This window comes from Cnephaeus nilssonii (assembly GCF_951640355.1).
Source record: "Cnephaeus nilssonii genome assembly, chromosome: 5".
NCBI classification, from domain to species: domain Eukaryota; kingdom Metazoa; phylum Chordata; class Mammalia; order Chiroptera; family Vespertilionidae; genus Cnephaeus; species Cnephaeus nilssonii.
Window position 1 is genome coordinate 31,927,398 of NC_137076.1, and position 16,635 is coordinate 31,944,032.

Genomic DNA, 16,635 nt, shown 5'->3' on the forward strand with positions numbered 1-16,635 from the left:
CCAGAGATGCTTTTGCATCCAAGAATGGGGTGCTTTACATGGCATTTGCTTTCTGACTAATACCAGTAGTGAAAAGCTGCTGTCCAGCTGAACTCTGGACTATTAGTTTTAGCTGTTAATTCTTCTGTCCTTTAAAAAATGTAGATCAAAATGTACACATCTTTTGTGTAAAGGGCTAGACAATGACCCAGCTCTAGGGCTCAAGTGGCATACAGGGTGGTTTGTCAACAAGAGTGTGTGGCTATGTGCCAACTTATCTTTGCCCAAAAACGGTACCGGGCTGCAGTTTGCTGGCGCGTGGTCTCCTTTTCTGGCTTTCTTAGGAAGTTTCTGCAGAGACGAGGCCTGCTGTTGCAGTGTGCTGACTGACTTGTCACAGCCACTTCTTAGCTATGCCTGGGGTGTGATGTGGTTTTAGGGGACTGTTCCGTATCAGGAGGGGAAGCCCTTGCTCCCTGGCTGCTTTTGTTACAACGGTGTGGATTCTGCCTAATTCTTCACTGAATTAAAAGTTGGGGCTCTTCTACACGCTCTGACTCCATAGCCCAATGGTACCAATGTCAGGCCATTGGGCTATGGAGTCGGTGTGTGGTGACTGTCAACAAATGTAGCTTCTCAAAAACTCGGTTGGGGTGGAAATTGAATATCGAATGTTCTGACTCTTCTTAGTAAATGCCTGTCAAAATCATTCAGAAGCTCTAAGTTATAGAATTTTGTTATTTGTAAATCACAGAAGATATAACATATTTAGAATTTTTCATCCCAGGATTTTAAAGTGACTTTTCAATATATTGACAGGTATTTTCATAACTTCTTTGTGGAGAGATCATAAAAATAAAAATAATTATTTAATGAAAAAAGCTTAAAGCAAATTACTGTTAACAGCATACATGTACATTTTGTGTGTTAACATTAAGTTCTTCATGTGTACACTGCAAACCACTGACATTTAAACAGGAGAGCCCAGGGATGTGTTTTTACCTCCAGTGGAGTAGGGAGCAGCACTTGAAGAGATTTCCAGACAAAAGGGAAATGCCACCCGAAGAGTTTTAGATTTTGTGTCTGATGAAAATGGTTAGAGAGGGCAGGCTAGTCAACTGATCAGAGACAGACTAAAGGGAAGGACAAGTTCTATTGTTTAATACATTTTAACCCTTTGGAAAATCTTGTTTCACCTCAAGTCATATTTATGCAGGCACTCAAATAAAGCTTATATATCTGTTAATATAAAAAAAGCAAGTTGGGGCTCTTCTCTGCTGGGCTGCCCTCCAGTATAAACCTGGCTGTGGGGAGGTAGTATGCATTGGGGAGAGTCCTTACCTGTCCCCCCTGTGCTGCCCTAGATGGTGGCCACCACCCTCCTGAGGCTCTTCAATCTCAACAAACTAAATGAAATGTAAATGAGTTCCTCAGGTTAGTCTGGCCTAATTTCAAGTGCTGAGAACCCATGGGAAATGCAGCTAGCCCTGGCTGGGTAGCTCAGTTGGTTAAAGCATCCCAATATGCCAAGGTTGCAGGTTTGATGCCTGGTCAGGGCACATACAAGAATCAACCAATGAGTGCATAAGTAAGTGGAACAACAAATTGATGTTTCTCTCCATCTCTTAAATTTTGTTGGTTGTTGTTAACCCTCACCTGAGGATATTTTTTCCATTGATTTTTCAGAGAGTGGGAGGGGGAGAGAGATCAATTGGTTGCCTCCTGCACGTGCCCAGGGGCAGGGAGTGAACCACTAACCCAGGTAAACGCTCCTCATTAAGAATGGAACCCATGACCCTTCAGTCCATGGGCCGTCATTCTAACCACTGAGCACCAACGGCCAGGGCTCAAATCAATACTTTTTTTGTTTTGTTTTGTTTTCTTTATTGATTAAGGTATTACATATATGTCCTTTTCCCCTCATTGCCCCCACACACACACACACACTCACCCCCTGGTGTCTGTTTCCATTGGTTAGGCTTATATGCCCTCACCCCCCTGGTGTCTGTGTCCATTGGTTAGGCTTATATGCATGCATACAAGTCGTTTAGTTGATCTCTCTCCCTTACCCCTACCTTCCCTCTGAGGTTTGACGGTCTGATTGGTGCTTCTCTGATTCTGGGATGTTTTTGTTTATCAGTTTATGTTGTTCATTATATTCCACAAATGATCATGTGATATTTATCTTTCTCTGACTGGCTTATTTTGCTTAGCATAATGCTCTCCAGTTCCATCCATGTTGTTGCAAATGGTAAGAATGCCTTTTTTTTTTACCACAGCGTAGTATTCCATTGTGTGGATATACCACAGTTTTTTAATCCACTCATCTGCTGATGGGCACTCACTAGTAGGCTGTTTCTCAATCTTAGCTATGGTGAATTGTGCTGCTATGAACACAGGGGTGCATATATCCTTTCTGATTGGTGTTTCTAGTTTCTTGGGATATAGTCCTAGAAGTGGGGTCACTGGGTCAAATGGGAGTTCCATTTTTAGTTTTTTCAATACATTTTTTAAAAAAGGAAATGCAGCTGGTACTCAAACAGCACAGATGAAGAGTGTTTTTCATCTTCTGAAGATTCTACTGGATAGTGCCAAGGCGGCGTTCATGTGAGGTAGTTATCTAACATCTGCATGTTTGCACAGCTTGCCTCAAAGGCTCCTTGGGCTCACACACCTCACTGGGCCATTTGGGGTAGACTTTCCTTCCTCATACCCTCCCCAGTGAGGAAGCAAAGGAACCCCAGTGTCCCCATCCCCAAGTTGCCACTCAGATTAACAACTCTATTTTAAATGTTTTTTAAAATATGTATTTTTGTTTTGTTTTAATATATACTTCTTATTGATTTCAGAGAGGAAGGGAGATAGAAACATCAATGATGAGAGAGAATCATTGATTGGCCGCCTCCTGCAAACCCCCCCCCACCACCACCACCACCACTGGGAGATCGAGCCCGCAACCTGGGCATGTGCCCTTAGCCGGAATCGAACCTGGGACCCTTCAGTCCGCAGGCTGACGCTCTATCTACTGAGCCAAACCAGCAAGGGCTAAAATATGTATTTTTATTTATTTCAGAGAGGAAGGGAGAGGGAGAGATAGAAACATCAATGAGAGGTAAACATCTATCAGCTACCTCCTGCATGCTGCCTACTGGGAATTGAGCCCACAATCTGGACATGTGCCCTGATCTGGAATTGCAATGTGGCCTCCTGGTTCATGGGTCGACACTCAACCACTGAGCCACACCGGCTGGGCAACAACTTTATTTTAAGCAAAATACATACATGTGCAAAGGGAGACCCCACCATGTACCTAAATCCCAGATGTCCAAACCCGATTCTGCCATCTGGTCCCTGACATTTGTCTGGCTGTCAGAGTGGCCTTACACAGCCCAGCAACCAAAAGTTATAGGTCAGGGCAGGTCCAAGGAGTGGCCAGCCCTGAGCAGAACTTTGGGGTCACTCAGGCAGTTCCTCTCCACAAAGCCCCTCGGTGACTCCTGAGAGCAGAGTCCCCAGCTCAGCCAAGCAGGTCATGCAAAGGGGCACTGGGTGGACCACGGACTTGGTCCTGGGAGCTTGTGGAGAAGGTGGCTGTTGATGCCCTCACCACTGTGGGCCATTGCAGCCTCGGCACAGAGTGGCCAGGCCTGGGGACATCCACAGTGACAAGAGCTAGGAATGGGGTGGTGCTCGGCCTCCAGCCCCAACACAGGCCACCCAAGGTCCCAGCTAGACAAACTCTGGCCTGCTCTCCGGGTCAGTGCCTGCTATGACATGCCTGTCACAGTGCTTCATGGCGGGTGTTGGACTCGCAGCTACATTGTTGCACTGGTTGGTGTTGTACTGGGACAGCCCCTCCCAGTCACCATCCTCCCCAGCTGAGCGTCCCAGCTGCTCCTCACTGCCGCTGTCCCCAGCCTCCTCCACGCTGGCCTCACTGCTCTGCTTCTCCAAAAAGCTGAGGTGGTGCAAGGCTCCCCCCTCTGCCGGGGACAGCAGCTCTGGGGCCTCCTCCAGTTCGGAGTCAGAGTCGTTGGAGGCAACATGGGATTCTGGTAGGTCTGTGAGAGCGAGAGACAGAGGTAGAGACATGAGAGAGAGAGGGAGAGACGGAGAGGTATCGCCCATTGAGGTCCCTAGGCCGATCCACTCACCTGGGCCTCCGTCCTCAGCCTCTTCCTGCAGGGGGAAGGCAGCCCCCTCATTGGCTTCCGAGTAGGGTACCTGGAGCAACACCTCAGCCCGCTGGGTGGGCATCTCATGCTGCAGGGGTGGCAGGGAGGTCAGGGAGGGGCCTGGAATCCAGCCCATCCAAGCTCCATTTTCTGTCTTGTAAATTAGCTTCATTTTTAAAATCCCTAACAGTTGTCACCACCCCCTGCACCTGAGGCTATGAGGGCCCCGTTCCCATGTCATGATTGACAGCTCTTCCAGCAAGGGCAGCAGGCCCTGGCAGTTGGGTTCCTTCCTCCCACCCTCAGCCTGCAAGGACGCTGTGATCCTGAGGCCACGCCCAATCTTGCCTCTAGAGACTAGGGACCTGCTGCCCAAACCCCAAGAGGTGCCTAAAGACAGATAAAGACTCAAGGCAAAGGGGATGAATACTAGAGCAGGGCCCTGGCCAGGTGACTCGGTTGGAGCATTGTCTTGTACACCAAAAAGTTGTGGACTTAATTCCCAGTCAGGGTGTGTATGAGGCATACGATTGATGTTTCTCACATTGATGTTTCTCTAAGACCGTGGTCGGCAAACTGCGGCTCGCGAACCACATGCGGCTCTTTGGCCCCTTGAGTGTGGCTCTTCCACAAAAGACCACGGCCTGGGCGAGTATTTTGAAGAAGTGGCGTTAGAAGAAGTTTAAGTTTAAAAAATTTGGCTCTCAAAAGAAATTTCAGTCGTTGTACTGTTGATATTGGGCTCTGTTGACTAATGAGTTTGCCGACCACTGCTCTAAGAAAAGAGTCGCAGGCTCAAGCTCCCCTTTTGGGGGCATGCAGGAGTCAGCCGATGAATGATTCTCATTATTGATGTTTCTCTCTCCCTCTCCCTTCCTCTCTGAAATAAATAAAAAAAACATATCCTCAGGTAAGACTTCAAAAATAGATATACTAGAGCAGGGGGCTGCTTGGACACCAAAACCTGCAGAAACAAAAACTGTTGGCTTAAAATTAAAACCCAGCAGCCAGGTAAAGTAGCAAGTTGGACCCAGCCAAGGGGCTGGCTGGAAGGCACAGGACGAGCCAAAGCCTCTGCACTGAGTGGGGTATCCCCCAGATTTGAGCCCACACTTTGCTTAAAAGGCCCCCCCGGAGGCTGCCCCTGTGGAAACCAGACACCTCCCGGTCCTCCCCAATGCATCCCCCCATGAGCAGACCCTTGCACCTTCCCCTGATCCACTTGCCACCTCACCTGTCCCCTATTCTCTTCAGGCTTCTCCTCAAAAACCAGCTCATAGTGGGTGATGAGGGTCTCCACGATGCGGGCCTGGTGGGGGTAATCGACCAGGGAGGAGAGGGACACGGTGGCCTCTGTGGGCCGTGGCCGGAGCAGCGTGGGCCCGAACACAATGCCTAGATTCCCGGGGGTCATCTTGTTGTCCTGTTCTACCTCCACAATCCTGAGGAGTCGAGGGGTGCAGAAGCAGGTGAGAGTGGGTCCCTGGACCCAGCCACCCTGGACCCCAGCCTGGCTGACCCTCACCTGCGCAAGTGCTGCAGCAGGTACTGCAGTGAGGCCCTGTTCTCGGATGGCAGGTCACGCAGGAGCTCCCGCAACCGGCCCACCATAGCCATGGCCACGGCCTCGCTCTCGGCCATATCCGGACAACTCCGGGACACTGCCTTCGCTTCAGCCTCTGCCTTCAGACTGTCCTTGGCCAGCCCCACAAGTTCGTGGTAGAGGCGGAAGGAGATGAGTGGCTCAGGCAGCTGCCAAGGGACAGGTGGGGATGGGGGGGCGGGTGTCATCAATGATCCTGGCCCGGTTCCCTCCTGTCCTTCCCTGGCCATGCCCCTAGCATCAGTCCGACCCCTGCCAGGTGCTGGTCCCACCCCAACCCATAACCAGATCTGCTCCTGCCCTGGCTTCGCAGCCCACTACCCCAAGAAGCCCTGCCCCTGCCAGGCACAGGTCCTGCCAGCCATGGGTCCTGCCCGGTATCTGCTCTTGCCCCATGGGGCTCACCTGGCGCAGGTAGAGTTTAAGGACATTGCTGATGTCGTGGGGTGAGGCCTGCGACAGCTCCACCAGCTCCTTGCCGTTTTCAAAGGCCTGGCACAGCTTCTCCACACGCGTCTTCACCCCATTCACCCGGTATATGCCCTGTGGGGGTCCCCGGTCAGCCTCAGCCCACACCTGCCTCCCCTCCCTGTGCTTCTAGGATGAAGCCCCTGCTGCTGTCCCCGCAGTAGTCACCTTGGTGCGCAGAGCCCGCCGCTCGATCTCACAAACACACTTCTTGACGATGAAGGGCACGCCATCGGGAGTGCCACGGGCTGCCTGGCCAAAGTCCTGGCCAAAGAGCTGCAGGCGGCCCTGAAGCTTCTTGTGTCCACACTGGATGGCCAGGGTCTCCAGACACTTCTTGTGGCAGGCCAGGCAGCACTGGGGCAGTGCACAGTGAGCAGAGAGCCCGGGCCCCCTCCCCTCCTCTCGGAAGCCCTCATGACCCACTCCCCCCCCCAGGGCAGTTTCTGAAAGCACAGTCCAGATGGCCACTCCAAGAGTCCCCTGTGCTCCGCACGGGACCTTCCAGCCATCCCTGGGGCCCACTCACCTCCTCGCACTCGGCGCCGTGGAAGTAGACATAGCTGTTGCACTCCCGGCACTTGGCTGGTGAACGGAGCTTTCGGAGCCTGTGAGTTCGGGCTGCCTTGGAAAGTCCCAGGTGGCGGAAGGGCCCGCTGGGCACAGCCACCGGAAGCTCAGGGGTCATGCCGTTGAGGTCATCTGGGGGTGGGACAGGTGGTCCTTGTCGCCAAGGCAGGTTAGGACCAGGCCCACAGGCAGAGTCTAAACCCACTCTCCCCTTACTGCCGGGGTCAGAGGCCCCCTTACCCTGCTCAAAGGCTGACGCCCCTGCACTGCCCTCCTGGTCCACCAGCTCCTCGCTGGATGACATGGTGCCGCTGGACGACATCCGTTCAAACTTCTTAAAGTCCCCTGGGCAGGAAATAGGGGTGTCAGAGACCCCAAGCCCAGAGGGAGGGGTCTGGTTGGCCAGCTGCTCCCCCAAGGGCCCTCTCCATCACCCTGGCCACATGGTGAGCTCTGTCCCAGCCAGCAGGGCAGGTCCTTCACCTGAGCCAGGGCTGGGGTCCAGACTGCCATCAGAGTCTGGGATGGAGGTTGGCCATGACTTGTGCACCTGGTGTCCACGCCCACCTGCAGAATGGGGCATCTAGTGAAGGGCTGGGTGGGGCTGAGAAGGGCTGGAGGGAGGCCTCACTCACCCCACAATCCTGCCAGGCACCCACCCCCGCTGGGCACTCACCCCTGCGCTCCTTGACAAGCAGCCCATCGCTGGCTCCACCTTCATCAGCAGGGCCGCTAGCAGCCTCCGCAGCGTCACCAACATTGAAGCTGCCTTTCCGGCCGCGCATGACGGGGGACCTGGTGGGAATAAAAGCCAGGAGGAGGAGCCATGATGGGGGTCAGAGAGGCATCATGCTTACCCCCATCTCCAGTGCGAAGCCGGATCCCAGGGCACACGCACAGCCATACCAGTTGCTGGTGGGGACATGGGGCTCAAAGTCATAGTGCACATCAGGCTCCTCATCACGCTGCAACTGGCGCACGTGGGAGGCGTACTGCTGGCCCGGATCATAGAGCTTGCTGCTCTCACACAGCATCTGGAAGTGTACAGGCAGCGGGGCCGTCTGCATGTGCATCATCTGGTAGTAGGAGATGGTAGCCTGACGGAGATGGGGCACAGGCAGTGAGGTCAGCAGTTTGCACAGGTAGCTGCGCAGCCTGCCAGCAGCCAGGGTGTGGGAGCACCTGGCACCCACCGACTTGATGGTCTGGTCACTCTGCCGGATGACCTCCTGGATCTGTCGAAGCGCTGTCACCTTGGTGTCCTCCAGCTCCTGCTTCTGTGTCTTGGCATCCGCCACACATGTGCGGTATGTGGCCATGGCTTCCTCTGCCTGGGGTGGGGCATAGGGGTGCACAGAGAGACGTCAGCCTGGGATTCAAGACCCACACAGAAATCCAGCCAGCGGAACAGGGTGGGAGGGCTTTCCCGGCAGGATGCACCGCCCAGGCAAAGGCCTGGAGGTGGGAAACTTCACACAGTGCGTCAGGAACTGCCCCACCGGGTCTCACCCTCCACTGCCGCCTCCCACTCACACCCACCTTGTTCTTGGCCTCCTCTTCCAAGCGCCGCCGCTTGTCCAGGGCCTTGGAGACTGTGCCCCCTGCCCCAGGCCCAGTGCCCGCCTGCTCCTCCTCTGTCTTGGCCACCAGCAGGCGGGCCTTGTCGTGGTCCTCGCAGCGCTGCACGTAGCCCTGTTTGGCCTTGCGAAGGTTGGACTCTGCCTCTTGCTGTGGGCGTGGGAGCAAAGGGACCATTTCCAAACTGTCCTTCAACTGAGCTGTGTCCTGGCTTTCCCCACTTCCCACCCCAGCAGCCAGACACCGAGTCAGGCACCACCACCACCCATGCCCCATGGTACCATCCCATGGCCCAGTGGCCAAACAGGCACCTGCCCAAGAACTGACAGTAGAAGAATAGGAGGTGACACCTATAACGGGACTCCAGGAGGAACTGGCATCTGGTGTGCCCATTTGACAGCCCGGGAAGCGGAGGCATAGCTAAGCTCTGAACGAGGCACGGCCTGCATCAGCCCGACACCTATACCCGCCCCCGTCAGAGTGGCTGGTGACGCACACTCTCTTTCACTTCCCCTCTCACAGAGAACAGTGCAGCCGCCCAGGCAGGAAGTCAAGCACCCTCTGGGTGGGCAGGAAGGCAGTTAGTCAAAACCCATGGGCCTTCTGGGGCCACACCTTGCAGCCTGCACCTTCAGAGGCTTAAACGTAAGGAACTGGTATAGGTACTAGGAGAAACCATGAAGGAATTTTTTAAATAAAAAATTTTAATGCAAGACACAAAACCCAAAAACCATAAAAGAAAAGACTATTGCCCTGGCTGGTGTTGCTTAGTGCTTAGAGCGTCGGCCCATGCACCAAAGGATCCTGGGTTTGATTCCCAGTCAAGGGCACATATCTTAGTTGCAGATTTGATACCTGTCCCCAGTTGGGGCGTGTGCAAGAGGCAACCAATTGGTGTATCTCTCTCACATGGATGTTTCTCTCCCTGCCCCTCTCTCTCCCTCCCTCTCTTACTACTCTCTGTAAATATCAATGGAAAAAATATCTTTGGGTGAGGATTAACAAAAGAAAAGACTACTGCTGGCAATCACAGGTTTCTACCTTGTAAAATAGGCCAAGGGGGGGATCTTAACACACACCATCAGAGGCTGAGCTCTTTAATATGTAAAGAGCTCTGGCAAATCAATAAGAAATAGACCACAGTCCAATCCAAAGGGAGCAAAGGATATGGACCGAGCTTCACAGAGTGGGGGAAAGTGCAGCTCTGGTTCAAGGGGGTAGCTCATACACTCACATCCCAAACCAGCCCTTTCAGGCAAAGATCTGAAATAAATGCTTGATCACATTCAAAAGAGGGCACAGGCTTATCATAGCAGTGGTGTTTGATACAGCAACAACTAAAATAGCCATCAATAGAGATTTAGTGAAATAAGTCACATGATCTCTGCAGCTAAGCACCTGTAAAGGGCCTGGCAAAAGGGAGGAGGGTGGATTGAGGTGGAGCACACCTCTGGGTGTGGGGTGAGTGTAAGAGACCAGAACAGATGCTCAGTAAGATGTCACAGAATGTACAAGAGGCACCACAGTATGGTGTAGGCCTATGCCTGGCACTGCACCAGCTCAGAGGCCAGCCCGCCCCACCCTACCCGCCCGCCTGCCTCCCGAGGTACCAGCTTCCTCTGGGCACGGTGCCAGGACTCCTTGATTTCCTTCCTGCGCTTCTCGTGCTCAAGCCGCCGCAGGTTCAGGGGCTGGGGTGAGATGGGCCATGAGCAGGAGACCTTGGTAACCCCCCTCCTAGCCCAACCTCCGGGGTGCAGCCCACCTGCATGAAGGTCTGGGTCTGCAGCGTGCCCACCGCCTGCACCATGCCGTGGCCAAACTCCAGGTCCTGCTCCAGGGCCAGCGAGTAGATCGACAGGAGGGGCATGTGGGGCTTTGGGAGAGGGCGGCAGTTAGCGGGGTGGGTCAGCACCCAGGCCCTCCCGGAAGCCCTCCCTGGTTCCCTCGGGTTCCCTCAGCCACCACCATAGCAAAGACAGGGAGCCCCTTCCTTTTGGCCCTTCTCAGTTGCAGGGACTCACACCCAGGCACGTGGCCCCACCTCCTGCATGACGCTCTGTCTGCAGTTGTGGACAATCTTCTGCAGGCCTTTGGCAAAGTCCATCTCTGCAGGGCAGAGGAGTCAGTGCAGCGGGGAGGGGAGTGAGCAAGGGGCATGTGAGGGGAGGGAGTCCCCTGGCAGATCTCACCCCAGGCCAGCACTCACCCAGTGCAGTCCGCTTCTCCAGGTAGCCAATGAGGTCCTTCATGTACTTGGCCATGTTCTTAGCGTAGTTCAGGGCCACATCTACACCTCCCTCACAGCGCTGCAGCAGCATGTCCACCTCCTCGGGCAGCAGGCAGCCTGCAGAGTGGCCTCTCAGCCCGGGCTCCACCCTCCAGCACACCCTCAGTCCCAGTCCTCTGCCCCTCCATCCACCATTCAAGCAAATGCCCGCCCAGTGTGTGTGGTTCAGACTCACCGGCATCACAGTCCTCAGCGTTGGGGGGGGCGCCCTCACTTCCCTGTCCGTACAGGTTCTCCATGGACTGTGCAGGGGGAGGCCAGGTGAGTCCAGCCCTGTGCTGGGTCCCAGGTGATGTCCACCCATCCGGAGACCATCACCGCCCCCAGCAGAGGCGGCCACCCCTGCTCACCTGGGTCGGGTCCCCAGGGGGCACTGACAGGAGGGTGCTGCTGTCCACTTCACCCATGAGGAACTCGGACACACTGCAGGGTCGGGGGCTGTCAGTATCCAGAGGTACAAGGGCCCCACACACCCCTGCTCCCGCCCCACAGAGCCGCGCTCACGTGCTGCTGAAGGAGACAGCAATGGTCTCCAAGGCCTTCTCAAACTCCTGCTTGTCTGACTCATTGTTGCACTCGTAATGGAAGGCTGGCGGGCAGAGACAAGGACGAGGAGGCTTGGCTCACTCTGGGATGTGACCACCCCTACAACTAACTGAAGGGGGCCCTGAGCCCAGGGAAATCATTGGAGCAGGTGTGCCCATCAAACTCCTAGCTATCCTTCAAAACCCACTGCAAACATCCCCTCCTCCAGGAAGCCCTTCCAGGCAGAGAAGAGCCCTTGCTGCTCTGTCCTGGCCAGCTGACCTTTGACCTTGGCAATGAGGGTGCCCGCAGCGGTGAGCGTCTCCACAGTGTTCAGCAGTGGGTACTTGCAGATGACCTGGCGCATCACTCGTAAGGCCTCGCCCAGGCACTCGTGGGCCAGCGGCCGGCGGGCCTCCAGGAGATCTGCTGGGCAGAGCGGGTATGAGCAGGGAGGGAGGGGGTGGCCCCAGAGAAAACCTGCCCACGTATTCCCCAAAGATCCTGTCCCCAGGTGGGAAAACTGAGGCAGAGGTGGGAGGGGGCCGCTGCCCGAGGCTTACTATGGGACGTCAGGTAGGCACTGCCCCTCTCTTGGCTGCTGGCCTGGACAACCAAGGCCAGACCTTGGCCTAGGCAGTCCCTTCTGCTCAGAACACTTTCCTCATCCCTCCAGAAAGTAAACTGCTTGTCCCTCAAGTTGCAGTCCTGTACCTCCTCCTCCATGCAGCCCACCTGGCCCCTCCCCTGCCCCAACCCCTCAGGGCTGCTCAAGGCTCTATCCAGCTCTCTCCCTTCCCTGCCTGCCTGGATACCAGGCCTCAAGCACCCTGTTAGCTCACACTCTCCCAACGGCCGCCCCTAACACAGGCACTGTCATCAGCCCCATTTTGCAGATGAAGAAACGGAAGCACTGAGAGGGAAAGTCATTTCTCAAGGATCACACAGCTCTTCCACCTACACTATATTTGAAGGGGTGAGAACGCCACACAGAAGGACCCTGCCTGGCTTTATCTCGAGGGCAAAGGGGAGCCCTAGACGATGATGGAGCAAAGGGGGTCAAGGTTAGCGCTGTATCTTAGAGCTGTGGTTGTAAACGCTCTCTTCAAACGCTCTGGAAAGCAGCATGTGCAGGCAGAGCAGTGTGTGCAAAACACACCAATAAAAACAAAACCGCAGCCGTGCACGTAAGGGGGAGGGACAGCTAGGTGCTAAGACCCAGGAGGCCTGGGGGCTGGCTGGGATGACCCCCTGTCTCTGTGCCTGGTGGGCCTGCTCCGAACATAGTGGAACCTGAAAAGAGGCCCGACCCTTTTCAGCACGGGGGACCCCTTTGGATGGCCCCCGTGCCTTAAAACCTAGGGGGGTCCTGATACCGACGCCAACTCAGAGGCATAAAGGGGCTTCAGGAACCCAGGGAAGATGCTGGGCAAAGGCCCGGCCATGCCCCTTCCCAGGACATTCCTTCTACACACCTGGCCCCTCGCCCCTCGGGTTGCCTGGCCTCAGCCACCCGGGTCCCTGCAGCACCCCCACCGGGAAGCTGACGCCAGGGAAGCCGACTCCAGCGAAGCCTGGACATGTTCAGCTTGGCATGGCCAAGCCAAGTGCAGCAGCTGCTGCGTCCCCAAGCGCCACGTGCTCCCAGAGGGCTGGGGACCCCGCACCCTGCTCTGTCCCTTCACCTCGGGGTCCCATGCAGCAGCATATTGGTCCCCCAGACAACACACAATACGCTGAGAACACCTGGCAACAGTCACTCTAAGACTCGGGTATCTTATCTGTGAATCAGGGCAACCATAAGCCCTGAGCATACAGTTGCCCTGATTCACAGATAAAACACCTGAGGCTTAGAGAGGGAGGCAGCTGGTCCAAGGCCTCACAGCTAGACAAGCAGGGGCAGCACAGGATTCAAACCCACATCCCTTCTGCTCCAGTCTCTTTCCCAGGCCCAGGACGCCCGAGGCATAATGAAGTGTGTCTCCAACCCAATCCCAACGGCCTCCAGGACTCAGCCCCACCCAGACCAGGCCTCCAAGGAAGTGCCAGAATAGGAAAGGAACCGAGATTAGCGAGTTTCCCCAGGAAAGAGCTCAGGCCCTGCCTCTGTGACCAGATAACCTTAGGGGTTCCCACTCCCACCCACAAGGGGCTGGGCCTCTACACAGAGCCCCTCAGTAGCGCCCTGAAGACACAGAGGCCACTGCAGGCTGAGGTTGGATCTGGCCCTGACCCCTCCTTAGCTGGGTGAGCCGGAGATCAGTGCCTCACTCCTGGCCTTAGTTTTCCCATCTATAAAATGGGTGCCTAGGGCAACGCGAGCTGGTCAGAGCACTTGGTGTGGTCTTGGCACTGTGGTTTCCGGGAGGAGCAGGCAGCACACAAGGTGCTGTGCCTGCCTGGTCTGAGGTGCCTGCCAGGGCTGCCAGGGACAAACAGGAAACAGATGAAAATAACTCAGCAGGAAGCCAGGCTGTCAGTCTTGTGGAGGAGAAAACGGAACTGCCATCCCACCAGCCGCTCGCTCCTGCAGCTCACATGCTGTCCTGCCCCTGTCCCTTCTGACTCTCCATCAGCCCTCAGCCTGCCTCTAGCCCACCTCGGCCCAACACACGAATCTGACCTCTGCGCTAACACCTTCTGTGGATCCCCACTGCCCGCAGGATAATGTCCAAGATCCTTCTCCCTGACATCCTCAATACCTTCCGCTTCACACACTTCACATACCAGCAAACCATGTTCCTCCAAATACAACTCCATGTCATGTTTCTGAGCCAGTGCACATGACGTCTCCTCTGCTCCAATACCTTTCCCTCCTAGTTCCCACCAAACTCCTACGCATCCCTGGAAGCCTTAGCTGCAGCGGTTTCTTCCATAAAGCCCTCCCTGGGACCCCCTTCTGAGCCTCCCCAAGTCCTTCTCTTTACCTTGCCTGGAGCCCACGGGGTTTGGGATATCTGTATCTACCTCAGTCTTCCACCCAGGCCTCAGTGTCCCCGCTGGCTCTCACCGTCATGTAGAACATACTCCTTGAGCTTCTCCAGGCCCTCGGCAAAGCGGGCCACATCAACCAGGAGCTGGGAGATGTCCTCCACGGCATCGGGCCAGGGCCCCTCAATGGGTGGTTCGGCGGGGCTGGCTGCTGTCAGTGGGCTTCGGTGGCTCCGGCCCAGCGTCCAGGAACTGGCACCGGGCAGAGGGAAGCCGGCAGCGCTGGCATGGCGGCTCAGGCTCGTGGGCCTCTTGAGCGTGCCCGTGGCCTTGGCGTTGGAGGTCACACTCAGTGGCTCCAGGCTGGGTCCCTGGTACAGAGCATCGGCCCCATCTTTCCTGGGCAGCTCCTGGAGGGGGGTGGGTGTGTGTGGGGTAAGGCGGGTGCTCTGGCCCAGGTACTACCTCAGTTTCTTCAATAGTGAAATGGGGTTCTGGGGGGTCTTCAACCTGACCCCATGAGGGTCATAGGCCAGAGGTCAGAGGGCTGAGATTTGGGGCTATGCCCCACCCACACCTGTTACTCAACATCCTCTTCCCCAGAGCTTTCACAAACAACGTCTACCCAAACCACAGCCAGGGGCGGGGCCTGCGGGGGTGCGGACACCCCACTTCCTGGTGGGGGAGGGCGGGCCAGAAGAGGGTTCCGGACCCTGTAGCCCACCTCAGGCTGTGGCAGACGCACCTGATCCCTGGTAAAGACACCTCTGTCAATTCCTGGAGACCCCCGAGTCCCATAAACACTACAAAACTGTGTACACCCCCTGGACCCTGGAGGCCCTACACCCAGGGATCCCGTTAGATACTCCGCTGCGCCCTAGCTCTCACACCCAACAGCACCAGAGCCCCCAAATTCTGAGCGCCATCCTACAGAGCCCACAAGCAAGTGTTGCCCCCACCCTGGCACCGCCACCCCACTCCCTGCGTCCCACAGCCAGCCCAGGGCCAGATGAGGGAGGCAATGGCCACCCGAGGACTCCTACCCTGAGCCGAATGCCAGCGTCCTGGCTGGTCCTGCGTGGCCCCTGCAGGCCTGCCTGGTGGGGGCTGTAGCTGGCGTGAGCCCCCCATCGCAGGCCCAGCATGTTACTTCTGGGCCTCTGCCCTGCCGCCCAGGTAGAGGGAGCACCCTGTCCCCCTGTTGCTCCAAGGCCCCCACCCGCTCCTCCTCCCCAGAAGGCTCACTCACTGCTGAGGGCTGCGGGCTGGGGCTTCCCGCCCGGTTCTTTTTCGAGATAGAAGGGGTTTTCATGAGTTCGCGCTTCTTCCTGGAGAACATGGTGGGGCCAGCGGAGCAGCCAGGCAGCAGGCGCGGGTAGAGCAGGCCGGGGGTCTCAGCGCCGCCGCTCCAGGAGCTGACCCCTCAGGACCACATAGTCCCCAGCCACCCCCTCCCCAGCTGTCAGGCCCACGTGACAGGCCCAGCCCTCATTGGCGGGCCCTCCCCCCACAGGAAAAGGCCTCCGGAGGTGGTGACGCAGACCCACCCCCCCAGCCTCCCGGGCCTCAGGCTGTCCCTCCACAGAGTGGGCTTGAAGGAGGGGTCCCAGGCCCCGCCCCCGCCCCGCCCCCAGACCAGGCCCCGCCTCCAGCCTCTGCATGTGCATTGGACTGGGCGCCCCCTGTTGGCATGGCGGGCACAAGGAAGCACAGGCTGACCCTTACTCAGGCACACCCAGATGCAAGCAGGAGTACACGGACACGGGCATGAACGGCACAGGGACACGGACACAGGGGCACATGACATGGGAATAAGACTCGCTCTCGGGCACAATGACATGCAGGGACACTGATGCACACGCATGCTCAGACTCCACGAAGCTCTGCAGACGAAATGGATGACCTGGAGCTTTGCACTCAGACCTGGGACACAGACACCCTCCCTCCAGTCCCCCTGTCCTCTCATGGGGGGCCCCACACTATGTCCCTGACAACCCCTCACCCTCATAGATCCCAGGGCCTCAGCTCCACAGGGCATAGCAGGTCATGCCCTCAGCCTGGCGTCTGCACAGGCCTCAGCTCATCTCCCTACCCCCATGCCCCACCCTACCTTCCAGGGACATACAGGCTGATCAAGGACATGCTGGGGAGCAGGGCTGATAACACTCCTGAGGCCACTCCGCACCTCCTCACATCCTGGTATCAGCCAAGTGTCCAGAACCCCGCCCCCCTCCCTCTACCCTCCTTGGACCTCCTTCCCCTCCCCCATGACCACCTGTTCTCTTGGAGCCTCCCCAGCCTGGGTCCTCTCCCCCACACTTCCAGAGTCCCACCCCCCAATCCCCAACTCCTTTACCCAACACCAACCCGCACTGACCGCAGGTGGGAAGGGTGGGTCTCCCGGGCACAGGGCACGTGGGCTGCAGTTCCTTATGCCAAACCCAGCTCTCCAGGCCCAGGCCCATCTGCACGCCCAGCCTAGAAGTCCCTTCTGCCCAGCACTCATTGCTCTGGGG

General features: G+C 56.6%; 1 protein-coding gene across 1 annotated transcript; it reads right to left on the minus strand.

The window, feature by feature from the left end:
• Positions 1–2,855: 2,855 nt before the first annotated feature.
• ARHGAP45 (Rho GTPase activating protein 45) lies at positions 2,856–15,642 on the minus strand. Its single transcript, XM_079772543.1, has 23 exons — positions 15,369–15,642; positions 14,199–14,529; positions 11,471–11,614; positions 11,168–11,252; positions 11,014–11,086; positions 10,839–10,905; positions 10,583–10,720; positions 10,418–10,482; positions 10,139–10,249; positions 9,984–10,064; positions 8,335–8,523; positions 7,989–8,126; positions 7,702–7,892; positions 7,472–7,590; positions 7,279–7,362; positions 7,036–7,140; positions 6,755–6,927; positions 6,394–6,582; positions 6,163–6,300; positions 5,680–5,906; positions 5,389–5,596; positions 4,134–4,242; positions 2,856–4,040 (listed from the first exon to the last, which is right to left on the minus strand). Exons 1-23 carry the CDS (start codon positions 15,456–15,458, stop codon positions 3,709–3,711), a joined length of 3,387 nt encoding a protein of 1,128 aa, XP_079628669.1. The 5' UTR covers positions 15,459–15,642; the 3' UTR covers positions 2,856–3,708.
• Between the last annotated feature and the right edge of the window lie 993 nt (positions 15,643–16,635).

Excerpts from the sequence above, each read along its gene's own strand:
- ARHGAP45 (XM_079772543.1), bottom strand. The coding sequence starts at position 15,458 with ATGTTCTCCAGGAAGAAGCGCGAACTCATGAAAACCCCTTCTATCTCG. Across the intron at positions 10,250-10,417 it reads GACAGAGCGTCATGCAGGAG|CCCCACATGCCCCTCCTGTC; the intron begins GTGGGGCCACGT and ends CCTCTCCCAAAG. Across the intron at positions 5,907-6,162 it reads TTAAACTCTACCTGCGCCAG|CTGCCTGAGCCACTCATCTC; the intron begins GTGAGCCCCATG and ends GTCCCTTGGCAG.